At 37.2% G+C, this 27607-nt stretch overlaps 1 protein-coding gene across 4 annotated transcripts in view; it reads right to left on the bottom strand.

Moving 5' to 3' along the window:
* Positions 1–27607, bottom strand: part of PITPNC1 (phosphatidylinositol transfer protein cytoplasmic 1) — a 95042-nt gene that overhangs the window by 39583 nt on the left and 27852 nt on the right. The window contains exons 3-5 of one of the 4 annotated variants that reach the window (XM_052808561.1): positions 11663–11811; positions 6759–6847; positions 6318–6325 (exon numbers count right to left, since the gene is read on the bottom strand). In XM_052808561.1, the coding sequence (XP_052664521.1) occupies positions 6318–6325; positions 6759–6847; positions 11663–11811 (246 nt within the window). Of the gene's footprint in view, positions 1–446; positions 611–6317; positions 6360–6758; positions 7685–11662; positions 11812–27607 lie in introns of those variants that run through there. The other 3 variants (XM_052808559.1, XM_052808557.1, XM_052808558.1) reach the window with 3 other exon arrangements.

Genomic DNA, 27607 nt, shown 5'->3' with positions numbered 1-27607 from the left:
AGAGGCATATCCCCCTAAATCTTAACGTTAAAGCCTGGAGAGGCAGACATTGCATGTAAATGTTCTCTCTGATCTCCCACCACTTTTCAGACTGATGATTTTTTTTTTTTTTTTTTAATATGGTCACGTATCCATTATTTTGGCAACACAGGTGGAACTGGATCCTTTACAGAGCAATCTCCATGGAGCCTAGAGGTAAAGAACACAGTAACTGCTACAATGAGATGAGACTGGCCAAGCAAAATTAGATTTTAATGGGGTAACTTCTAGATACCACATCCTTGTAACTCAAAATTTTTGGGCACTGTTTTGGTAGTCGGTGGGTAACAACAGCATTTCTTTATTGAAGATCAAAAACCCGGAAAAGACAAATGGAGTCTCTACTTCTCCTTAATAGGCAAAGGAGAAGTGGGGACTATGGGGTAGTGGAAGGTGCCCAGACTTACTGAGGCAGGAGGGAATGCCCAGCACAGCAAGGGGCAAGGAGGGAAGACAGGCAGACACATACACACCAGCCCTGGAACAACAGGGGGCATTTATAAATAAGAAGGATGGATGGAATGGGAGGAGGGATGTAACATGGGAGATTGCCAATGCCTCTGGACAGTGGTGAGGACAGACCAGAGAGACCTGTATAAGGGAGAAAAATCAAAATCACACATGGGTATGGATAAGAAGATGTTGTCTCTACAGTTTATATGCAACAAGATATGTGAAGATAATATAGTGATGTCTCTACAGCATGTTTTAAATTAGAGTATTTCCTTCGGCTATTTACAGAAAGAATAGAGTTTCTTTAATTGAATATTCAAAATTTTTTGGAAAATGGCCACCATGTTACTGAATACCTTCAGAATACTCTGGAAAGCACTGCATGGGAGCACACAGAGCTACTATGTGATACAGGTTACTTACTACACAAGCTAGCATCAATCAGGATGACAAAGCTGGAAGAGAATAGATGGAAAGGGCTGGGCAGGGCGACAGCAGAATTTGGAAGATGTGAGTCAATGAGAGGGAGGAGAATTTGGAAAGCAAGATAAGCACAGGAAGGTGGCAAAGAGCAGAAAAAGTGCCTTTGAGCAGAAAGAGTAAGAACAATGCAAAAAAAAAAAAGGCTTGAAAATATGCAAGGGAGTTAAATTTTCATAAGCAAGCTCAGAAAAAACCCTACAATTTGTTTGTATTACATACAATAACTTGAAGATGAAACATTTGACTAACAAGTTGCCTCCAACCACTATGAAACTCAGCACTTATCTCTGTTTCTGCCTTCCCTTAGGATCTCCTTCTTTGATACATGGGAACAGTAACCCGTTTATTGAGGAAGATCGCAAGTGAGAAGCAGTGGGCACAAGTGAAAATGACAGTCCCATGAATCAGAGAGGGGTTTGGGTTGTTTTATAATAAGCTAGTGGTAGAAAAAAGGAATTCTCCCAAGCAGTTTGATTTACTCTGTTTCAATGAGATTAAGCTATTAAATGACAATACAGGTTTGCAGCTTTCTAAAAATATATTATTTGTTTCTTATAAATACTACAGAGGTCCTTCCTTTTGCTAGAATCTCTAAAGGAGCCAAACATGTGTTTTACTAGAGTAATGTCACCAGTTAGCCTATCTTCTAAGTTAGGGGGTGAGAGAGGAGGAATTTTGGTAGTAACCTTGTATTAGGCCCTAATCCTGCAACACAGATTCTGTTGCATTTTTGATGCAGACTCTTCATATACTCAAGCTGGAGAAAAGTTTGTGCACCTTGTGATAGGTTACATCCAAATTTCAAGCACTAGTAATCAGATAAAGAGAACACAGGAAAAAAACTCTGCAGATTCCTTACAATGTTTACCTGAAACAACTTTTTTCCTTCTCAAGTCATCTCCTTTTAAAAATAACAATTACTAAAACATTCCTTCCACATAATTTACTTTATGGATAAACTGGCAGCTGACTAAGTGAAGGACAAAACATGCCTGTTCTCAGAAGTAATCAGAAACCAGCAGGTCAATAATGGAACATTTAGCAACTACCACTCTGGGGCCTTGACACATACCAGATGAAATAAAATTATTTGCCTCAGTCATTTGCTGTAGAAGAATTAGTGTCATTGTGATCCATCATCAAAGGAATCGTTGTCTCCTGCTTTCTGTTCCATAACTGTTTTTCATAAATATTTTGAATTTATATCCTACTCCTAAGATAATTTGAGACATTGGCAGGTTGAAATAATTCTCTTCCTCCTTGCAGAGAGTAAAACATGCCATTTTTAGTGTTTATTTTGCTTTATATACTTATAATTGCGAAACTAACAATTGGCCATAAATTATGCATAAAAAAAAAATTTATCCAGCTGTTTTTAAATTTCTGCCCCAGAATTGAAGTATTGTTAACAACACTGAAGCTGTTCAGATCAGACAGCAAAACTATTTGAAATTATCCCTGGTAAACAACTGAACTGCACCTTCAAACTCAGAAGAGTTTGCTTAAATTCTGTTTGTATTTTTCCTAACCTATTTGTACTCCAACTTGATAGATAAACTTCATTAGGCTCACTGTCAGTGTACTTTGATCATATAAATTTTTTGTACCATGGTTTAATCATCATACATTTCTGATTTCATTATTTGTTTGCTTGAGGCTCCTCTCTTCTTGTCCAGAATCTCAACTGTCACTTGAACAGGTCAAATGGATATTTGCTCTGTGCTGCTTATTGTCTAACAATATCCCAATGCAGGTAAAGAAACTTAGTTATGTGCAATCCTTTTTTGTTTGGTTTGCAGTAAAGACAGGTTTGCTTTCTAGTTAATTATTTCTAACCCAGCTGGACAACCTCAGAAAGAAAATAAGAAAGCCTCCTGAAAGTTCATTCTTGTCCACATATCTAAGAATAGCATAAATATTTTACACTAAAGATACATATTTGCAAATACTGTTACAAGCTGGCACATAAGGGTTTGTGGAGAGCTGCAAGGCATCTTTCCTCCATCCTCCAAGTGAAAAAGGCTTCAGCCTGTCACTAGCAAAGGAATTCTTTCTAAAAGCCAGCAGTTAGCAACACCCATTCCCCAATAGCCTGTGTAGCTTGGCAGGAGGCACTCACCAGTACGCAAGTCCTGTAATCAGTCATAGAGCGGAAACCCTAGGAGTTACTTTTATAGGGCTCCCTTTCAGCTGTCTCCCAAATACAGTATACCAAATTTATGAGCTTAACATCAACCTAATCACAATATTAAATGAACTTATGAATAAAAATTAAACATTTATTTTAGCACGATATCTTGTCAGGTTTCTAATTACAAGATCAAAACCAAAGCAACTCCGGTTCTAAGTTTAAGAGACTTTCTCACATACAGTTCTTAAGTAATGCCCCAGCCACTAAAACAAGGGTTTGAACTTTATAGAATATCTTATTCTCTAAATAGTACCCCCAAATCTGGATGACTTCCTTTGGCTTCAGCTTCGAAAGTATTTTTTCTACTTCCTCCTCCCTCTCAATGTCAGCAGGAAGCTTGCAAAGATTAGCTCAAGCTTGATACGGCATTTCTTGGGACATTACCCATGTCTCATCTTCCTGATAGGAAGTCTTTTGTATTGTAGTTTTAATGAGGCCCTCCTCCACAAACAGCATAGTGTAGATTTTAAAATGCTCTCCTGACATTACAATATTTCACATATTATACACTACAAAAGCATCACTTCTGCAATAGTTCTGTTAAGCTCATTATCTTAACTGTGTCGTTTGCTTTACATATTATTAATACAGTTGTCAAGACTTGGTAGTAGACCTGCTGTTTGCTGTCAAATTTAGGGGTTTGCTGTGTAACAAATACCATTCCTTAAAGCAGATGCCATCATAACTGGACCCAGATTATAGAGTACCAACATCATGACACTCTAATTTCCATTCCTGTTTTCATTCATCCAATCACTCTTGGCTTTTTATACCACCATTGCAGAGAACAATATTCTAGAAATTATTTTCAATGCCTGCCAAGCTTTTTTTCTTAGAAGATGTCCTAATTTCAGGTCCTTAAGAAGGTCATATTTATGAAATCCATAACACTGCACAGGAAAACCAGATAGATGAAATTATTCTGCATTGAATCTCTGAATGCTAGTGTATATGCTTGAATGTAAATTCTCAACAGCCTTCATATTTTACAACTGAAAAACCTTAAGACTATCAGCAAGATTCAGTCTGTTGTTCACGTCCTCTTCCAAATCACTAACATACACTGAAATAGCACTACTGAGCCTTTAACATCCTTGCTCTTTATTTAGAGTGGAACTTACAAGGTTAAGTAAGGCGTGAACAAACTACATAGCAGTATGTACTTGACTTCATAAGATTACGCTTTATTTATCCAATGATTGGCCTACCTTTAGAATCAGTTTTCCTTGAAATGAGGCTGAATTTAATTCTTAGGATGTCCCAGAGACCCTTTGGAGGAAATTTACCATTTTTAAGAACAGGGTTTCCAAGCCATCTTGCATATTTTGGGCAATGTCTGTGGGTTTATTCTTTCTTTTAAAATTCTCTAATGAATATACAAGATCAAAATTTAGAAAAATATTCCAGACAGGGATAGGAATTATTCTCAGAGGTATATTTAACGTTTTTATTCTAGATTCAACAGTTTGAAGCAAAGGCACTTTCTCTATTTCCCTTGAATATAATATCATAGTCTATGAGCTCCATTAAAATATATTTTAGATTTTTGTCTGAAGTACAGTCTCCTTAATCTCATCCCAATATTTCTAGTTCCGTTTCCTTGCACCATGGTGAGTAACTAGTCCCCAAATCCCATAGGCAGTTATACCGTCACTGAGTGACTGTTTTGCCTACCTTCTACATTTGTAGACCAATTTAATTTTTCTTTGCAAGTCTCTTCAACCCTGCAATCTTTTTTGCTGATGCTCTTGAACATCTCTGTAGCTGTATACCTTCTACAGACCTTCACCAAAATGTGTTCCAGGTGTTGTCTCATCAGATTAGATAAAGATCACCTCCTGATTCAAATTCTACGAGTACAGCATTGCTGTTTGGTTTTAGATAATACATTGCATTTCAAATTGAGACATGTATTTCTGTCTGCTACCACCCCTTTAATCATTCCTACTTGTCTCTTTCAGTTAAAGAAAAAAAAATTGCATTAAAAAATCCAAACTGATTTTCAGTTAAAGAAAAAATATGCAACAGAGTGTAAGTAACAGACATTGATGCAACATAGCATGTCATCTTCCCAGCCTAAGATTAAACCTGTTATTGAAGGGTAAACCCTTAATTAAAGTAAACTGTGATAGGCCCTACTGAAGCTATCTTCCTACAAAAATAGCTAAGAATCTGTCCCCTCATTACTACTGTCCATTATGGGACATTTGGGTTTCCTCTGACAATCAAATGAATTTTAAACATGAAACAAAGCAGAATATGTAATAAGTATCTTCAGTACATATTGAAAAGCACAGTTTGGTACTTTGGATTTTTAAACTTAGTTATCACAGTTTCAACTCTAAGTCTCCAGCTTTCAGAGCTGAGCCCTTAAAACCCTTTATTTTTTCTCTTTCACATTTACCACATTAAAATATTTTTCCCCTCTGTATGCTTTACTGGTTTTTAAAAAATCTGCACAAACATTTTGAGCACTGCAGAGTTAAGAAAAACAAGTGGATTATGCTTTATCTGCAGTCAGAAGTTCAAACTAAATCAAGGCAGGAGTTTCTCAAAGGCCCCTTCACCTGGAACATCCTCACCATCTCCTCCTCATCTTCCAAAGGCTGCTGAAAACTTACTGTATATTATTGAGGCCAGCACATTTAAAACAATTTTTCTCATGATTTATATGCTATATTTTGCCTTAGCTCTGCTAGAGGGAATAGTTGATTTTTCTGGGCACTGTGCCCAGATTATGTTTAATTTTGTCTACAAATTGTACAGTTTCCCAGATACTATACCAGAGATGAGCATTTTATAAGTTAATAAAACAATAAATAAAATAAAATATGTTCTCATGTCTCCACGTAATAACTGGAACCTTAAAAGCCTTGCCCTGTTTTATAGAAGCTTCTCTTTGTTACAGTCAGTGACTAAAAATAGATGAAATTATTTTGAAGTGATAAAAAAAAAAGGTAAATAATTTATAGGATCCCCACAGAAATACTTCAAGTTTAACCTTAAATTTCTTAAACAAATAGCTAAAATAAAGTTCCACTACTGAATGCATTATGTATTAGTTATATTAAGAAGGAATCAGTTTGGATTCCACTACTATATTTCACATAATTATTCTATCTTTAGAATAAAAAGAGGAAGAAAAACTTACTGTGTATTCTGATTTCCAATTGTCCATTTGTAAAAAAAAGAATGATGAGAGAAAAGAAAAAAAAAAGAAATGTGAAATAAAACAATGATGCAAGATCCTTACAGTAAACATACATTAATAATAAAAAAATTTGCTGATTTATATTTGACTGAAGTCTATGGGACAATAAAGGGTACACGTCAGCACAGAATCTAAGCACCTGATGTTTTCTTTGCAAGGAAGAAATTACATAGATACAACACTCCAGTTTTTACCTATATGTAGTCTATAATCTCTATTTCCTGATATCAGTCAACATAAGATGGAAAAATATATGCAGTTCAACAGGAGTTGTTAAAGAAACTTGGTATCTGTGGCTCAATATTTAACTTGGAGCTTCTGAAGATAAGCTAACCTATCCAAAAAGTACACATCAATAATAATTTCTGCTTTATTCCTTACCTGTGATTGTATAAGGATAATAATTCCAAGCCTTCTCTGTAACATAAAATATTTTGGGAACAACTGCTCTAGCCCAGCTAGGCAGTTTGCTGAAAATAAAAAGAAAATATAAAATTAGAGTATGTTCTGACTTATGAGTATTGTAGAAAAGAAGATACTTCCAAATGTGCTCATAATTTGACATGTGTTTCACAGGATACAGCAATACCTATACTTCACATCTCAGCTCATGACTGTGCATTCTGTCTCAGCTTTCTCCACAAGCACATATGAAACCAAGTTTGTTTGTTCCCCTCTCAAAGTGAGCAATATGGTGCCTGTGCAATAACCTCTGATCAGATTTAAACTGAGGTTGCAGATTTCAAGAATTTATGGCCTCAAACCTGTGGTCTTGGATGAACTCGGCAGGTTAGACCTTACAAGGTGTAACTGTTGCACAGTATCCTTAACCACAGGGAGGCACTCTCTAACAAGAGGTCATTAGTAAATATGTGATTTCAGTCCACTTCGATCCTGATTCCATTATTTCTTCTTAGAGACTGTTTCTTCTTCCTCCGTGTTCTCTGCTAGCACACAAACCCTTACGTTCAAGTCACCTAGCGCGCAGTTTTTCCCACACTACCAACACCAACTCTTGAGTAGGAAGCTTTTATATTAAAATGAACAAATCACTCAAAACACTTCTGTGAGGCTGGTAGGTGGTATTAGTCCCATTTTGCTGATGGGAAAAGTAAATCACAAAAGTGAAGAGAATTAATGGAACCGATGTCATAGCTCAGACCTCAATCTGCCAAGGGAACTTACCAATGCGGTGGTACCACAGCAGTAGAATAAGAGATGAAAGATATGGATACAGCACATGGAAAGATCATTAAAGGGTAATTAAATAATACTATGGAAGAGAAGGAGCATTTTCTTTACCATGGATTTTGCGTGTCTCATTTCCAGAGCTCTGGTCACCCAGGGTACCAAAGAGGTGATGAACAAACATACATTTTTAAAAAGGCGGCAAGTTTGTGAAAATTCATCTTTCAACCCTTTCTTAATGACATCAATCATAATCACTGAAGCTGCCAGTAACAAAGATGCAGTACTAGTGACTCAAAGGAAGGCAGACCTTTGGAGACCACAAATACCACTCTACTTCAGAGACTCAGTTAAAATTGTGTTAGTCTGGCAATATGTCGAGCAGATCACCCAGCCTAAGACTGAATCTTTACTGAACTAAAGTAGATGCTTTCAGACATCAGTTTCCCAAGTGTAAATGTTTGAAACAGTTATGTTTAGATAACTGTGTGCAGAAAGTAAATTACCTTTCCATAATAGCAAATTTCTAAGGAAAATACAGAGTTTGGATCACTAAGGCTTATTTAACCATGATCTGGCTACACATAAACATTGTATTTGTCCAGAGGCAAAATGCAGATGTTAGTACATTATCTAAAGATTCAAAGTCAAGTGCGTTGACTTTTGCTCTTTGATGACATTGCTCAAACCCAGATTCTTTTCTTTACATAAACCTTTTTGTGTACAGTCTTTTAAGCCACATTTTACATACTGCATAACAGACTTCACTGTATCAGATCTTTTGACAGCCTCTGTCAGTGTCTTTTTATGACTACCTCTCTGCTCCCTCCCTTGCCCCTGCTAAACTTTACTCTGATGCCTATTAAATGATAAATACCACAGGATGAGATTTCAGCTTCTGAAAACAAGCTCCAGCAGGAGAGAAGAGGCAGTAAACAATTCTGAATGTAACTAAAGCTTACACTGACACTAGAAAATTTTACTAGTAATATCTTTGTTAACACACAGCTGCTCATTTTGCACTTTTTGTTGTTGTTGTTGTTATTGTTGTTTTTAGTGTATTTGCTTGTCTACCTATCTTTGTTGGTACAGCACATCTCCAAAGCAAATAATTTTATGAGCAAAACACACTTTATACTCAGAGTTGCCAGCAAGTCACAGTCATAGACACACATTAATTGTTCCAATGGTCCACTCAGAGAAAGAAAGTACAGCATTTCTATTTTAGCAGCACAGGTGTCTGTGGATCACTTTTTTTTTTTTAATTTCTTCCTTCCCTGGATGAAGTTCAGTCTTTCAGCACACAGGGAGGAAGTGTTTCTTAAAGGCAGTCCAGCTGAAACCATTGCTAAGCAAGAAGACCCTCTGCAAGAATTAAAGTATTAGCAGGCAAGAAAAGATAAATTAAAATAATGCACAAATCTTTCCAAGAAACCATCACTGAAATAAATAAACTCAAATTTCTTCAGGAGACATCAGTCCAGAGCAAAATAAAGTGAAGCAAAACTAGTAGGTTTATTAGGGTGGTGGACCCTGGAAGAAGAAAAGATGGGGGAGAGAACTGTGCTGGTGTAAGGAGTCCTGTTCACCAAGGCAGGCAGGCAGAGGAGAAGTTTTCAGATCATCTTGTATGGCAGCATGTCTCCTTGAACAAAGACTTCCAGAGAGATCCTGGCCTCCCAGCAACATCCATAGTTGCCTGAAAACCTGCTGATCCTTTCCACAAAGCTTTAATAGTACTGAATGTATTGGCTTTGTGTGGCAAGGTTTTGGTAGCGGGGGGGGTTACAGGGGTGGCTTCTGTAAGAAGCTGCTGGAAGCTTCCCCTGTGTTCGAGAGAGCCCATACCAGCTGGCCATAAGACGGACCCGCCGCCAGCCAAGGCCGAGCCAATCAGTGGTAGTGGTAACACCTCTGTGATAACATTTTTAAGAAGGAAAAAAGTTGGGACAGACGGTATTCGGCAGCCGGAGAGAGGAGTGAGAACATGTAAGAGAAACAACCCTGCGGACACCAAGGTCAGTGAAGAAGGAAGGGAGGAGATGCTCCAGGCACCGGAGCAGACATTCCCCTGCAGCCCGTGGTGAAGACCATGGTGAGGCAGGCTGTCCCCCTGGAGCCCATGGAGGTCCACGGGGGAGCAGATATCCACCTGCAGCCCGTGGAGGACCCCACGCCAGAGCAGGGAGGGTCCAGAAGGAGGCTGTGACCCCGTGGGAACCCCGCGCTGGAGCAGTCTCCTGGCAGGACCTGCGGATTTGTGGAGAGAGGAGCCCACGGAGCAGGTTTTCTGGCAGGACTTGTGACCCCGTGGGGACCCACGCTGGAGCAGTCTGTGCCTGAAGGACTGCACGCCGTGGAAAGGACACATGCTGGAGCAGTTCATGAAGAACTGCAGCCCGTGGGAAGGACCCACGTTGGAGAAGTTCGTGGAGGACTGTCTCCCGTGGGTGGGACCCCACGCTGGAGCAGGGGAAGAGTGTGATGAGTCCTCCCCCTGAGGAGGATGAAGCGGCAGAAAATAACGTGTGATGAACTGACCGTAAACCCCATCCCCGTCCCCCTGTGCCGCTGGGGGGTTGGTAGAGAATCCGGGAGTGAAGTTGTGCCCGGGAAGAAGGGAGGGGTGGAGGGAAGGTGTTCTGAGATTTGGTTTTATTTCTCATTACCCTACTCCGGTTGATTTGTAATAAATCGAGTTAATTTTCCCCAAACTGATTCTGTTTTGCCCGTGACGGTAATTGGTGAGTGATCTCTCCTGTCCTTATCTCGACCCACAAGCTCTTTGTTATATTTTCTCTCCCCTGTCCAGCTGAGAAGGAGGGGGAGTGATAGAACGGCTCTGGTGGGCACCTGGTGTCCAGCCAGGGTTAACCCATCACACTGAAATATCTGGTAGTATTGTGACACCAAAACCAGATTCAAATAGCAAATCTGATGATGATTATCAAGGAGTATTCATAATTATCATTAAACTCAATGAGCCTGACTTCAAACATCCACCAGTTTTACGTAAACTTCCCAAGTTGTAGGCACACAGATCTTCTTGGTCAATGTTCGTACCTGTCTTTGGGTAAGAGATCCTTTGTTCCATTGCCTGCACTACCAGAAACTACATGCTTCCTAAGTATGTCTTGTACGTGCCTTCTAGGACACAGTCCTTGTGATTATTCTGAATTACCCTAAAGTGGTAATTCTGAATATGCCCTTCAGTGCTTAAAGCCTTATCTCTTTTTAACATGAAGGAAAGAAATATCCAGAAACATTAAAAACCCCACAACTTCTGGGAGCTCTACAACAGGAACACATTTATTGATTTTTCCCAAGTCCTGTATCTAGCCTGCAAGAGAACAGCGTTACAACCATAATAATATTAAATGTTGGCAACATATATATTAGTGGACTCGTGTGTGTGGGCACACGCAACATTACTGGTGATTCAATTTAGCCTGAGTTAAGGCTAGATATGTCAGGTTTGCAGCGGAGTAACTTGCAATGTAGAAGTAATAGCTATAGTGTTTCTATTCCCACTACAAAATGCTGCAGAGCATAAGTTTAATAAAACAAAGCAGGCCCAGGGGAACAGAAGAGCTTCAGAAAAGCAGTGATACTCAATTAGATCAGCAGTAGTAAAAATGGGAACAGATTGAGCAATATATTTCATAGGACACAAATATATATATATATATATATATATATATAAAAAACCATCTCTGATCTGTGAGTTTTGGGGTTTTTTTGGGGGTGGGGTGTCTGTTGTTTCTGGTTTTTAGTTTTTGGCTTCCCTCCTCCAATTTTGGAAAACAAAATGACAAACAGTTAAGCGTAAAAGAAAAAAGTTCTGATTTTCAGTACATCCTTAACTTAAAGTTATAATTCTTTCTCTTGGAAAAGATATTCTAGAAGAAATGACAACTAATCTCTCTATTTCAAGCCACTGATCTATCCCACCCTCCTTCTTCCTGCGGCTACAAGGAAGCAACATGTATTCATGGGAACATATTCTACTTGAAACAGAAAGGCTATTGCCTAGAAGGGGCATTCCTTCAAAATTTTATTGCAGCCCATTCTGAGAGAAACAGTTTTATTGCACTTGCCTGTTTAGATAGACGCGTTTTTCTGTTAGCTGACCATTGCCATGGTTTGGATCTTCATAGGGTTCATTCTGCACCACTTCCACACCTTCACCTCGGTCACTTTGCTCATGGCTATGCTTGCTTATCATGTACAGCTGTCCAATTCTGTACTGCAAAGCAAAATCAAGAACAATGTATTAGCTTTATGTAATACACGTGTATGCAAAAGCCAATGTCATACAATGATACAGCAGTATGTGCAAATAAAAGGTAGTTCAAGGGCAAGAACAGTATTTTGCAGTTTCATTTAGATCTATGAGTCAGGGTCCTCCTGCTATCTTAAGTCCAGGGTGTCACTTGTGGAAAAAAATAACAAAACCCATGTGTATACATTTGTAAAGAATCAGGTCAGTCCTTTACTTTTTTTACTATATTTGTAAATAAGTAAGTTAATAATAAATAAACAATTAATCTACTGCTTCCGTGTGCTGGCATGCAAGGGGATTATAACCAGCAGGTGAACTCTAAAAGTTCTGTGGGAGACAGGATTCCCCTGTCATGCCAACATGTGCCAAATAACAAAGCCCTGCAAAAAGATTCAGGATAGCTACTGCTGATTTGCAGAAATAGGAGTACCAGCTCTTAAGAAAAAAAGCTATGTACACTCTAAGTCCTTCAGAAAAGAAGTTTGAGATGAGTGATTTGGCAATATTATTAAAATGAATTTAAGCACTTAAATTATCCTTTTTCTATAGGCTCTTGAGTTACTTAGGAAGTCAAAACCCAGGAGGGTTGACCCAACACTGCTATCACAGAAAAATAAATTGTTGTACTGGCAATTGATTTTTTTCCCTCTGTATGTCTGCATCTACACCAGGGCTTTTGCCTCCAGAGAAATATAACAAAAAGTATATCCGTGAACCTTCATTAGCAAAGATTTTAGAGTAAAATTGTACTTTTCCATACATTTTCTGGTCTGAGATTTTATTCTCATTTAAGTCCTTTCCACATTCTTAAACGTACTACGGTTCTTACAACAAACTGTCTTTGGACCTATCCAGTTTTCTCCATTTGGATCCCTCTCTCCCCCGGAGTATATTTAGGCATATACATGCTAATCACTTCAATCACATCAATCACTTCAAATACAAAGAACAACCTGTTAATTTAGAGAATGGCTGAGCTACTACTACACAAGCTGCCAAGTACTAGCTCAGCATAAGCAAACAAAAGCATAGTGACAGTCTGACCTCAGAAAACTCTACGAGATTCTTGTGGTTATTACATATTATAAACAGCAATCCTATCACATACTTTAAAAAGCCCCAAAAGCCCAAATCAAAAGAGCAATTAGCTGGGGAAAAAAAACCCCAAGCCATCACAGACCTTATTAACAACTACCAACAAGAGAGTCTTACTAAACAAAATGATAAGGAATAGAATCATGGAGGGCTCCTTACAGAAGTTCTTATATTCCACATAACCCCATTTCATTCCCCTGCAGCAGGCAGGCCACAAGAAGGTGAGAAATTTAGAACTTGCATCTTGCAGGATTATTTGCTTAGAGGGCAGGGATTTCCCTTCTCCTAGCACTGAATGGACACCTCCTCCTTCCTTGCCAGCCACACACTACAACAATGAATCAAATGATTTGCATCAAAAAAGCGCCTTTCAGCTGATGATTTGAAAGTACTAAAAATGCCTCAAGTTTATAAAAAGGTTCTTTAGGGGCAAAAGGGTGCTCCAGGGGAAGGATGATGTACCTTGGATCTATTTTCTTTTCCTCTATCTAATTAGGTAATTTCAGTGGATTTTTTTTTTTCCCATTACTTTTCTCCAAACATCTCCTCGCAGTGAAGAACATAACCCACTCTTAAAACTTTTTGGAACTAGTAAAAGAGAGGACTAGGGGAAAAAAAAAACCCCACCAAAACCAAACAGTTATATAGTTATCATAAAACCAGCAAATATCATGTGGGTCAGGTCAATTAATTGTGTGACCCTTGTAACATTTGAAAAATATTAAATCTCTACTTAAGTGCCAGCTATGCAAATTAGAACTGCCTGGAAATTTCAGCGTTACACACATGTTTCTTCCTCTCCTTTCTACTCATAACTAAGAGAGGATTGATGGCTTTTTTTTTTTTTTAATTAGAAAGATCATTTTTTCCTCTTTATATCCTATATAACTTTGGAGAATCTGCTCTCTCACTACCTAGAAATATTCCTAAGACATTCACTAAAATGATGAGTAGAATAATGCTATTTAAACAATTTGATGCTGGCACTATCTCCAGACTATGTATTCAGCTTTCTCATCTCTGGTACCTCTTTCACACAAAATGTCCCTGTTTAAGAGATAAGTCCTAAAACTATTTTTCTTGCTAAACATCTACCTTAGTCTCTACTGAATCCTGTTTTTCTCTGTCTCACCATATTTGAACATTTTGTCCTAATCTTCAAGGCTCTGAAGGGCTGCAGTGCTCACACATACCCTTTAACTAGTTCAATGAACAATTGCCTTCTCTTTTTCACTAACAATAAATGAATGCAATGGTACACAAGCACGGTAAAGTTTGTGGACAGAGGTAGTATATTTTATTTGATCAGCTAGTACAGTTGGAAAAAGGAGAACTTTCGGGCACATGAAGCTGTTCTTCAGGTCTGAAATCAAAGCAACATACTTCAAAGCTGAATGCAAGTTGCGAAAAAATGCTTTGCTTTTAATTAGATATGTATCAATTAGACCACCTGAGAGTAAAGATGCTTACTGCCTGTGAGTGATAAGGATGTTAGAAAAGAGGAAAAGTGATAAGGTGCTTATCTTCTAATGGAAAGAAAGAGATCAGTAATTTATAGCCTGTGGAACATGAAAAGGTTAGCCAAGCAGAGGGGAGAGGAATTACAATTTGCCATAAAGCCAATATTTCTATTGAGATCTCTATTGAGATTTTTGTTATCCCATAAAGTTATGGCTTTTAGTTGCCATTGACATCTCTGAAAAGTGTTTCATAATTGCACATATCACTGCATGCTTTGATTTCCTACTTTCATGTACTCCTTTGCAATTTTGCTCTCAGTTTTAATGGTCAAATACAGACATCTCAGTTTCTGCTGGAAATATTGGCTCAGAAACATCAAAATGAATGTATGTTCACACTGACAACTAACAATGGGGTTGTACTAAAGCATTCATTTGCTCCAGCATCATGAATCAGAGATATCCACCTGTATCAACACCACATGTTTTTTTAACAGAGACTTGTTCTTTCATGGACCCGTACTACCATAAAACGCTAACAAAATATCAAATCACAAAGACTGTAAATCAATCTGAGTACATGGTTAAGAGTGGCTAAGCTGCATACCCGTTGCACTCTTCAGATGATGATCAGTGTTGTCAAGTAGAAATTGCTTTACAGATGTTGCACAGTTAGTGCTTCAAGAAAGGTTCTGCGTCTCCAATGAGACTCAAAATCACCCACACTCCAATTATACCTAAGATCTCACAGAAGGTATCCAAGGCAGCTCAGTGTGGTGCTTCTCACTTGGGAGATGCTGAAGAAAACAGAAGGCACCACAATTGGTGCTGGACAGCTCTTCTGTAGGAATCCTACTGCTACGATGTAGCAGATGATGACTTTCCATACCTATGGATCTGACACCAGTCAACTGGAAATATCCACCTTTCATAACTATCGAAACGACTGTGCAGTCCTGCTAGAAAGCAGCTGTATTCTGCAAAAGAAACATACTTTCACAGGTACTTTAAAGAAACTAACTTAGCTCCTTTGTGCACTATTCATTTGTTTTTATCTAGTTTATAAAATTTTAGTACCATTCTAGAGCAGGATGAAAAAAGAGTTAACTTCCAGAATTACAGCACTTTACTAAACCAGAGAGTACACAACTCTTATTTCAGATAAAATAACTTTTTAAACAGTGTATGTTTATATTTAGAATCATAGAATGTTTTGTGTTGGAAAGGACCTTAAAGATCATCTAGTTCCAACACTCCTGCTGTGGGCAGGGTCACCTTCCTCTAGACCAGGTTGCTCAAAGCCCCATCCAACCTGGCCTTGAACACTTCCAGGGATGGGGCATCCGTAACATTTACATGAATAAAATTTACATGAATAAAATCCAAAGCAAAGATGTGTCTTTTAGAACTTGCTGAAATTTAAATGCCTGGAAAAAAAGTCACAGCTTTTTCTAAGTTCCTATCAATATTGTGGAGAAGTATCACTTAAGAAACATTTTACAGCACTAAACAATATTCATTATTCCTGCAAGGGTAAACTGATGAGCCACTATTATTTATGTTGCTCTATCACAATCTGAATTTCCGTGTTCTTAGCTGTAAAACAATTTTCCAAGACCATATACTGTTTCAAGGAAGACAGTCAGTAAAATTTCATGCAGTGGCACCTGATCTGAATTTGGTTCTGGAGAAAAGCTCTTTCTTTGAAAACTCTTTAGTTTAATTGGGGAAAATTTCTTCAATATCAAAGAAAAAGCTTCAATAAACAAATGCACTGAATGTGGAGTTAGAGATTTCTAAGAATATTGCTACGTAGCTTTTGTAGTAGACTTGATGTTTCTCAACTCCTAATGAGTTAGACATTGTCTCAGTGGTGACTTCTCTTTTCCTTCAACAGGCAGGTGGTGTTTGCCTATTGGGAGTTTCGTCATACAAGAAGCAAGGTTTATGTTAGCAACAGCATAATGATGGTCAGTCTGATCTTGTTTAAAGTTATAAGTGAGACCAGAATCACTTTTTTGGTGTTTTTTAGGTAGAAGGAAGAGAAAAGAAAAGGGGGAGGGGGCAGAAAAAAAAAGAAAAAAAAAAAAAAGAGGTCCACCCTTACACATCTTTCATTTGTAGAACTCCCATTGTCTTCAGCAGAAGCTCCTTCTTGTACAAACAGGTCTGAATTTTTTTCAGCTTGACTGACTATTGCTCAGTTTTTGATCTAATACTAGTCTTAGAGCACAACCTCTCAAACTTCATGTGAAATGTAAAAAGTAACATTCTCTCAAAGGAGAAATTATGCCAAAGCTATCCATAATCTGAAATTTTTATACCATTCCTTGAAGTTCTTATCTGAATGCTTACAGAAGATGTAACAGATTTATCATTGGCTTCATCTTGTATGGCAATTCTCATATTCAAAAGAATTGTTGAACCCTTTCATCTACATTTACTTTTCTATAACTAGACTAAACCATCAGGGATGGTGCTGCCATTTCAATTTATGCAATTTATTGTTCTAAGTCAGTAGTGAGATCCCTCCCTGCAGTTAGAAGCTGGAGTCCAGAAGATGCCTAATGTCTTTTATACCTATTAAAGGTAATGATTGTTCAGCACACTGCATTTTGACAATGGAAAGTATTTTTCACACAGTGATTCATGCTAAAACATGCCAGTGGTTTCTAGTCTTGTCCTCAGAAAACTGCAAAGGTAAAACAGGAAAAGAGAGAACCAGCAACAACTAAACTGAAACAGATCTGTACTTATGCACAAATATGCTCCTTTGCAGAGGCAGATATAAAGGGCAAAATCCTGCCTCCATTAATGGCAATAGGTGTTCTGTCATTGACCTCAATTTCATAAAGATTTACTTCTAGCAAGAAAATATAATGAATCAACCTCATCATCAGTTGTATCTGTCTAGCTACACTGAATCCAAGGACATTGATTATAGCAAAATAGTAGCAATTTGATTAAGGAATTCCGATTTATAGAATGCCGTCTCATTAACAGAAAACAATCTTAAAACTGACTGATATGTTTCTGATTTATTTTCAAGTCGTAGTCTTTGGAAGACTCTTTATGTGCTCCTTGGTGAATGTGTTCCAAGACTACATTTCAGGCAATTTTTTTACTAAAATGATTAATAGGAATATTATTCAGCACTTGTATAATAATTTCCATGTTTAGAATTATTTAAAACAGGTCCTGATTACTCCTCAAAGTACCACCGTGAGACAAGCATGGTGATCCTCAGGTAAGTTACTTGTCCAAACATGCATAGCCTGTCACTCCAAGCAATCTCTTAACAGCAATTTTACAGAGATATTTTATGTCTGGAATAACTTGTTTGAAAATGTACTTGCTTGAGTAAATATCATTGTTTAGGAGGTTACACTGAAGTTTCCTATTGTGTGTTTTGTTTTTATGTTAGAAAGCATTGTTTTCAGGTCTCAATCAAGACCTAAGTCCCGCATTGCCATAAATATGAAAAGTTTACAGTTAGGTATTGAAGACAGGCAAAGAAAACATTAGCCTTATATCTGATTAATTGAAACAGAAATTAGTATCTCAACCTTAAAAAAAAGATGTCTGTGATAGAACAGGGAATTCAGCCTCAATCTAGTGATTTCTAGCTCAGTGTTTTTACCACAAGACACATTTGTAATTTTTTAAAAAAGTCTAAACAGTAATTACTTAAAACAGAATTGGTTTCTCTTATCTCACTCAATGACTATAAATCCTTCATGCTATTATTGTTATTAGACGTCATTCCGCCTGCCTTCTGAAATGGGTGAAGCCTAATGCTTCCTCGTGCTCATCTGGAGGTTAAAGCAGGGTCCTCACATGTGGGCAATTACAACACTGGCTGATAGAGCACCAAGATTGTGCCTTCTGATCACCATACTTGTGTAGATGATGATTCATAGCTATTAAGAATAATTTAGAAAATCTTTTGCGTGACACAAGCTCCAGGTTCTGACAAGGTGATTTCTTTTCCTTGTTATTAACATTCCTAGATTGGTTTTAACTAGCATAGAGAAATGCACAATGTGCTGGTATTTGATGTTTCATGTACTGGTGGATTTGTATGGGCTCCTACTTGGCCTGCTTTCTGAATTAGGTTTTTGATTGTTTTGGTTTTGTTTCAGTTGGACTTCAGGCTTTCAGAGCTACTACTTTGCAAGCAATAGAAGTGAATATCTCCTTAACCACCACCTCAAGGTTTTAAGGCAGGACATTGCTATGGAGGGAAATTAGTCAGACTTGTAATCATTGAGGAGTTAGAAAACCTTTTGCCACTGAAATAGTCATTCTCTTTGCCTAGATAGCCATGTGCAGGAAGAAAATAAACTAATTGTAAATTTGAACTTGGAAGTCTCTCTTATGCAGCATAAATTACCAGTGTGAAAGTAGCAGTTTATATTTCTAAAATAGTTATTTTACTGGTAAAATAACCACATTGTGGGCTAGGGTCATGTGAAAAGAGTACTGCTGTTTTTGACTGCTGGGAAAATCTGCAAGTAAAGCATGAAGAGTAAACAGAGAATGCAGAAAGGGTGTGTTCTTATAGCCCCGTGTAGTGCCTTACAGAGATACCCAGGCTACCACCTAATCGATACTAAGCCTCCTTTAGCATGGCTGAATAGCAGTGTGGAGTCTACATGAATACGTTATCTGACTTACAGTTTCTAAGCTGAGAAGTTTAGAACAAACTAGGCACCTTTGCACTGCATTCTGCTTGCCATGTAGAAACATCCTAAGCACAAAGAAGTTTTTATGAACTGTTATTTTAAACTGGCTGTCCCTGAGGCACAAATATGAGAAAGTAGCTCCAGAAGCAATGGTAGCTGTTTAAATTATTGTCTTAAAAAGCAAATCTCTTTATACCTATAGAAAAGGTCAATCAACCTTCTGAAACAACAGAAGGATTGACTTGTTACAAGAAAGAATAACGCCAAAAATGTACACAACTGACCTTATCTAATTACAGATTATTAGTGTGGTGCCACAGATAAGTGAGTGCCATAGTTCCAAGTGTCATTTTGTCTTTAGGTTTAAACATATTAGAGGTGTAGTTTGTCTTGAAAATCAGTTGTAGGAAGCATCTGAATTGAGTAAGGCAACACAGAAAAGCCCAGCAATGAGAAAAAGTGTGCACAGAAGAAAGAGAAGCCATATGAGAAATCAAGATGGTATTCACTAACAATCAGTGGGAGAAATAATAGATGCAAGAGAATTAATGTTAAATATTTCAAAGGGTTATTTTGTCTACAGATGATTTTATGTGATTAATGCCATTACTGCTCAGGACAGTAATCTGTGTAAAACTTTCTACACCATTTGAATAGTAAAGATTAAAATTCTGCCAAAATGCTGTCCCTGTTACAGGATGTCCATTGCTTCATCACAATACAAATGAGGGAACAGACCTTGCCTGTGTAGTAATTTGCCTGTCTAGTAATCCTTAGACTAAATTAAAGCTAAGACAGGAAAACACAGAATGAGCTGTCAGGAATGCAACAGTACTTTCTGAACTAGCATACAACGAATGGTTTAAAGTAATTTCATTTAAAAAACCAACCAGATGAACAAGGTCTATAGAAGGCTTTAGAATTTGAATGTAAATATGATGCACTGTTGTGATTTGGGGCCCTAGAAAACCCTACAAGTCATTTAGTAGTATAAATGTTACTTACCCTGGTAATATATAAAGAATCTGACTAGTTAAAGTTTTGAGTTGAGCTTGGAATTTTTCTTTCAATTAATTCCTGCATGCATCTGTGATTCACAATGCGCTAGACATCTGCTGCCTTGAATCAGCAGTCTTCTTTAGTATTGCCCAAATTCATGGGAACATGCTTTTGTAGCCCTACAAACAGTTGCAGCAGGAACAGTTGACTTTTGCATGCTGTGAAGTGCAATTCTTACTGCTTTCATGTTTGCTTTGCCTTTTCAAGGAATAAACTACATCCTTAAGATACTTTATCTGTTTAAATTCCTGTGAATGACAGTTCAGCAACAATGCATTGGATGTTCAGACAGACAGTATCCTCCTCTAGTATTTTCAGCTAAAGAAACACGGCCTACTCTAAATTTACAGTATCCTGGCACATAATGGCTTACAACCTAAATGAGCGATACTGAAATCAATAGAAGCAAGTCCAGCTTCGTGTACAATGAAAATTAAAATAAATGAAAATTAAGTTGCAAAATTTTCAGCTTTCATGCAAATGTTTTGCCAAATATAGCTCATGTCCTGTTCAAATGGTAGTAATTTTATGTTTGTACACCAGCTGTGCTATTGAAAAAAGCCAGCTGTTTATCCTGAGTGTACAAACTCATACAATTTTTAAGAATCAGTTTTTATTAACAATATTTTACATGAGTCAGCTGGTTAAATTTTTCAACTGTTTACACTATGTATTTTTTACATCAATACTGATAATATTATATTATTTACATTTATGAAGATACATACATTTCCTACAAAGGATGCATATAAATTTTCAGGAGGCTAAAACGTCCTCTGTTCACAAAACCAGAAAGCACAGTTACAAGGGACTTACTATGTCGCTTGACCACTTATAACCAGTCTGCCAGTAATGCATACAGAAACACTTCACATCTACTGTTCCCTATTTATGAGTATCTGCTTCTGACTGAGCCACAAACATGCCATGCCTTAATTACAGCTTATTGCTTTTCAGGCACAATTCACACTGCCCTACAGTGCAAAACTGGTTTGATAGCTATCAAATACTATTGATGTTTTTTCTAAGTCAATACAAAAGCATATTTTATTTGTTAACCACAGTTCATTCACAAGATCGTAGTTAATTTGAAGGCTGAAGCTCAAGGAGCTGTTTAGTATATGTCTTAAGATTTTAACTTAGAATGCAGTAAAATGAAGTAGAACTTCAACATAATTTTTGTAGAGGTTACTGAAGTTTTTTTAATAACCCAAACTCTTTTACTGATATTCCAGGAAAATACTATTTTCATCTCAGATATTCCAAGAAAAGTCAGAATGGAAAAATGTAGGCTTCCTTCTTGATCACTGTCACTGATCTCTTTTCAGCAGCGTGCACTAGCCGTACACACAGGGTGACACATGAATCTGTTTCGTTCACAGTGAAAAGTAACATTCTCTATGGATTAGTGACGGTGATTGAGAAGCTTGCTTTATTAAACCAGACAGTAAAAACTCTTATGTGTTTTTTCATTAAAATAAACAACATTGGGGAAAAAAAGAGGAGAAACTAAACTTGTGTGCCATGCATATTAAACACATTTTTTGTTGGTTAGAGAAAGGAAGTGCTGTGGACAGCCAGACAATGCAATGCATCAAAGGGCTTGAGCCACAAAGCTGAGTTTGAACATAAAGGTTAACTTCTCTGAAGTGCGGGATTTTTAAAAATTTATTTATTTTGATTCAGCTCAGTTTAAGCTGGGAGTATTCAGAGTTGCATACATCCTTTGACCCTTTCAAAATCCAACAGAGTGCAGAAATGGACTTGGGAGTTAGGTTTATCTTTAACTATAAATGGACCAAACACGTGTGCCTCTATTCATGCTTTTAGAAATTATTTTTCTCTTTTTACATGGCTAATGGTATTTGCTTAATGTTTAAGTAGAACTTCTTTCCCCTCAGGCTTCTTTTCTGTAATTACTCTTCTTCAGTAATTACTCATTTTTGCGACTTATAAAAATCTCTCTCATACCAAAACATCAACTTTCAAGTACAGAGAATTTGATGCTTTCAGAAAAAAAAAAAAAAAAAATTGCCTGCAAACTTTGAGTTTAGAAGCACCAAAAAGACTACAAAGGATTCCATAAACTTTGTCAGAATCACAGAGGGGAATAATTCTGCTGTTACATTTTTTTGCAAGCAAGTCCCTTATGATGCATTTTAGGCAATAGAATTCTGCCTATAAATATGAAAAAAAGAACAACTTTCTTAGGATACACAATCTAAAATGAAAAAAAAAACCTGATTATCAGAATTTAGTACTTACTATTTACAAGCTGAACAAGACTAATCCAACCTGCTTTCTGATATCTTATTCAAAAGAAAGTGAAATTTTGTTTGCTACTCCCAGTGAAACAAAAATATGGTCACAGTCCAGATTATTTCATTTCATTATCACAAATACTTCATCTTTTTGATCTTCTAAAATAAAACTGACTTCAATTTGATTTTTAAACTGTACTTGTTTTATGCCTGCATCCTGAAGATAAAAATAATGTTAGATACAATTCTGTGTCTGCAAATAGTTGAGGTCACTCCTGCATCTCTGCATCTAACCTAGAGATTAGGGTGATGAAGATATTAAGGTTATCTAAAGTCACGTAATGAAAGGAAGTACATGAGAGCAAGACTTGAATTATATAAGAAGGAAATGAAGACATACTTTCCTCCCCAGTCCCAGATCTATAAGATATACTGAAATCTCAAAACTAATACCAAAAGGAGATACAATTTTTCCATTTTAGTTCATTAGAACAAACATATGCAAATTAAGTACCTACTCTATAAATCTGCAAATGACACCTCCCCCCCATGTTGAAATAAGTCACTACCGTAGCAACTTACAACTTTTGCACTGATACCTTTTTTACATGCATTAAGTCTTTAATAAATGCAGTAAGTACAGTTAGGGTAGAAATCTGTTTGCTTGCTATTAACTTATGGAAAATCAAAACTGCAGCCAAATAAACCGTTGGGCAAGAAACCTGAAGTTTGGTGCAGAACACAATGCAACTGTGACATGTAAAGTGCACATGCTGGAGAAGTGAGGATGCTCCTGACAATATGTGCCTGCCATCTAATGTCTTTGTCTAGACTAATTACAGAATACAGAACCTTTCATTTAAAACTTTTCCACCTTGAAGGTGCAAGTACTTTTACAATATACAGATGAGTGGAATTGCTGCTTTCCAGCACAAGAGAGAATGGAAGCTCTCACATAAGTTTAAGTAAAATTTCCAGGAAGGACCACATTCCTGACTGACAGACTCCAAAACTTCCAGATTAGACATTCTTGCAACACCACATATAGAATAAAAGGAGGATGAAGGCAAAGAATTACCGCCAAGGGACTCTATAGGCTTAATTAAATTTTATCATAATCCAGAAATGTGAAGCTATATGGTCTCCAGATGTTTTTGACAGATGGTGTCAGAGCATTAAGCATTCTACCAGTGCTTATCTGTTTTTACTGACCAGTGTCAGATCCCAAACAAATCCCGTAAGGCAAGTCTAGAACATTACAAACACAACCAGCATCTCCTCTGGAACAGAACTTGGAAACAGTACAGAGGGAGGTACAGAAAACTACAACAAAACTGCAGATATTAGCCAATACAGAAGAATTACACAGTTTCATCGTACTTAGGAAGATTAGAGAAATAAAACCATTTATAATATGTTCTATCTTTATAGTGCATGAATTTTAAGAATCCTGCTACTGAAATCTCACATGCAATATTCTTTCACATGCACTTTTAATTATATCTGCAAAATGCCAGTGAAAATTTTAAAGCTGATATCAAAGTAATGCATACTGTCTGCCATAATGTATTATAAATAATACAACATAACTATTCCGATGACTCCAGTAAACTGAAGGACTGCAAACCAACAATTTCATTAAAAACTCAAACATTTATAAGGGTCCAAACATAATCCCTCAAAACTTCACATGGTCAAAATACATCATTATAAGCATACACACAGTATGGTAATTATCTTCCTGTAAGGAAGTTACCCATACTAACAGAGTTAAAGTGATAATACTTGGGTTAAATGGGATATAATTTCTCGAGCTTATACAGCAAATAAATACCTCTGTGTTCTGCAGAGATACCTACAGTCTTGTTATGCAGGAGCTGTAAGTCATAGCTGGCAATTTATCAGTGAAGATATGCAGCATGTAAGAGAATCCAATGCTACAAATGAAGCATTGACAACATACCAGAAAACTAAAAAACTCTTCTAGGACAGATATTCCTGCCCTACTTCTGCTGCATACCAGCAATAGCAGTAATGATCATCAGCAACAGCAGAAGAATGAGTAGCTCCTGGTTCTGTGCTGGACTACGCACTCTTCTAAGTAGCTTGTATACCACAAGTAACAGATAAAACAATTCCTCAATACTTGTAAGTGGGAGTATCTATCTTTCCATCACAAAGAATTTTCTTTGGTGTTCAAACCTTCTGCTACAGAGAAGTTTCCAAAAGGCCACTTCAGCTGAAACAGATCCTGTTGAGTTCAATGGAAAGACTCTCCTGTTGACTCCAGAGAGCTTTGTACGTAAGTGAACAAACAGCCTTTCTGCACTTTCTACTCCAAAGTTAACCACTTCCTCATTAGATAGAGCCAGCTGCGTCATTTGGAACGTATCCTTTGGGTATAAGAGTTCGTGGTGTACAGTAGCACCAGGGAATAAAGCTGAAAACCGTAAGAACAAACTGTATAAATAGATAAGATCTCTTTATAGAGAACCTGGTTTTCTTCCTCCAGTCCTTCAGACCACAGCACAGCGCTCTGTGATAGTCACGAGATTACAGTTTATGCAAGTACTCTGGGCTGTAATCTGCTATCAAAGACACACATTTAAAATGGAAAACATACAGCTCAAAGACTCTAAATGCATACACATTAGAAAAAGCTGGTTTTGTACAAAAGTCAGAGAATTAATCTTCACCATTCTGCTGTAGGCCTCAATAATTAAAAAAAAAACCAAAACCTGAACAAAACCACACACACACAAAAGCTAAACAAAAACTCCCTCACCGCAGTCTAAAAATAGAGTTAAAAAGGTATCATTGCTTCCTTTCCTGCTACCCCATGGCCTTCTACTACCCAAATGACAAACTCCCAACAAGTCATTGGTTCAAACTTATAGAGAGGAAATGGTTGCTGTAGCAATGGCAACCCAATGAAAGCTCTTTGTTTAATATGTTTTTTAATTTTTATAGCATGCAGAAAGAACAGACAGCAAGAACACAAACTTGTTGCATGCTGACATAGCTTGACCTTCCTCTAGGTCATCATCTGCTTGTTTGATAAACTTACCACTTTTCATAAAAATAAAGAATTCAGACAAGTTTATAGAATTCTTTGACATATGCTATGTGGCTGTAAATTATTCCTCAGGAAACACAAAAAGGTCTAATTAAGGAAAAAGATGGAAAAAAAGATTAAAACATGAATGAATTTCACTGCTCGTTTCTACTATTTCTACAGACACATGACAGTGAAACATCTTTATGAAATATTTTTTTATTCTAAAAACATTATGAACTATCAGTTTTGTTAACCAGATAATGCTAAACTTTAATGTGAATACTCAGTGCTTTATTCTACAGCTCAAAGGCTAGGCAAATGCATGTTGAAGAATTTCCTATCTAATAAACTTAAGTGCTCTAGTGCACTGTTTCTCAGATCTGCTTTAATGTAAATCTCTCTTCTACGTTTGAAAACTTTTGGGGAGGGAAGGGAGGGAGGAGATGTCACACTACCTACTAGGTGTTCCCAAAACAGGAAAAACTCTGGAATGAGGTATTTTAAGCAGGGCCTGGGGCTTGGAGCTTGTCTAGGAATATTTTAGCTAGGTAGTTCAGGAATAGGTTTAATGGGAGCTCATGGCAAACTGTTACTGCAGGATCCACACTGTTACTTTCCTGCCACTTGTTAATCTTTATAATATCCCAGTCTTTCCTCTCTCAAATTCATTGTATAGAATGAATACATATAAAGAATGGCAATGGTTAATTATCCAACTTTAAAACCTAAATTCTCTATTTCTCTTTTTTGTTGTTGTTGTTTTGCCTTGTGCTCGGTGTGGACTGCACAATTCTCCTGAGAAGCAGATAGCTATCTGGGCAGGCAGTGCACTCTGAATTCCTCACTGCCATGGTTGAACTGCTATACAGCACCTCAGACAGACAAATTAAAGCTACACAGTGTCACAGCAGAGTAGGCATATTCTTCAGCTGCATATTCCTTGATCTGATATACTTCTTCCCAATCTTGGATTATCAATGCCAGTCCCTGCCACCGCAGACAACCAGACTAAACAGTACTTCTCGAATCTTTTCTTCTACCCAGGCTGCATACAATTAGTTAAAAACAAATAAATTAATGCATAAAATTCTACTTTTTGATTGAAAGGATGGTAATGAGAAATTGCTGTCTTAACAGGTCACAACTGTCACCGAGATCCAGCTATCAATTTGGCTCTGTGTGAAGCTTGCAGTGTTACTTCTGTTGGAGCCAAATGGTTGTCTTGCTGTGAGCACAAATGCTGACAAGTAGGGCAATATGTGGGAAGAAATCTAGCATAGTGGGATGCATGCCTGTGTACAAGCAGTTATGGGTTTATATGCTGAAAGTGTATACTCTAGTTGACTGTATTAAACCTGTCACATGCCCATTCTCTTATCATGATACTGAATAGCTCAATAGCTACCTGATATAACCTGGATGTCCAAACAACTCACACCAAATAAACAACTAAGACACATAAATGAAGTTACTTTATAAGGAAAAAGCACCCCAGGTATTACAATAAAATAGAACAGATAATGCAGTGGTCTCAAAAATAATGTTTAATGCCAAAAAGGGAAAAAAAAATTTTAAAAAATCGAAACAAACTTTTGATTGCAACTTGTTTCTTTAAATTGCAAAATTAGTAAATACTATTCAAAAATATTTAAGATGTTTAAAGTGAGGCCTAAACATAGAAGAGGACTTAGTGTTGCAAAACAAAGTTCATTTAGGGAAAGGAAAGATGCAAGACTGCATTCAAGGCTGGTGGATGACAGTACAGTGTTTTCATGTCATTTTCCCATGGCACTTAGTGATATTAAAACTACAGAGTCTGGGAAGCATGACTGATTATTGCTTTATTTTCTTATTCTTCCAATAATTTCTAACACACAAACACATAATGACCATCAACATAGAATACAAAAGCTTAGATCTGACAACCAAATAAGCCTTCCAAAAGGACAAACAGTGTATTTAATTCAATTTAATTTAGTGAAGGGTCAGAGCTCTTTTTTACAACTCAGAGGATTCCCATTGCCTAGTTCTTCCTGAGTTACTGAGAACAAAGAGAAGATTTTTATTATAGCACCTGAATTATAAAGTGTGGGAGAGAAGAAATGAAGTCAGAGTTTCAGCCTTGGATTCATCTTTGCTAGT

Source organism: Harpia harpyja, chromosome 14 (assembly GCF_026419915.1).
Source record: "Harpia harpyja isolate bHarHar1 chromosome 14, bHarHar1 primary haplotype, whole genome shotgun sequence".
Lineage (NCBI taxonomy): Eukaryota > Metazoa > Chordata > Aves > Accipitriformes > Accipitridae > Harpia > Harpia harpyja.
This window is presented reverse-complemented; position numbering and strand designations above follow the sequence as displayed.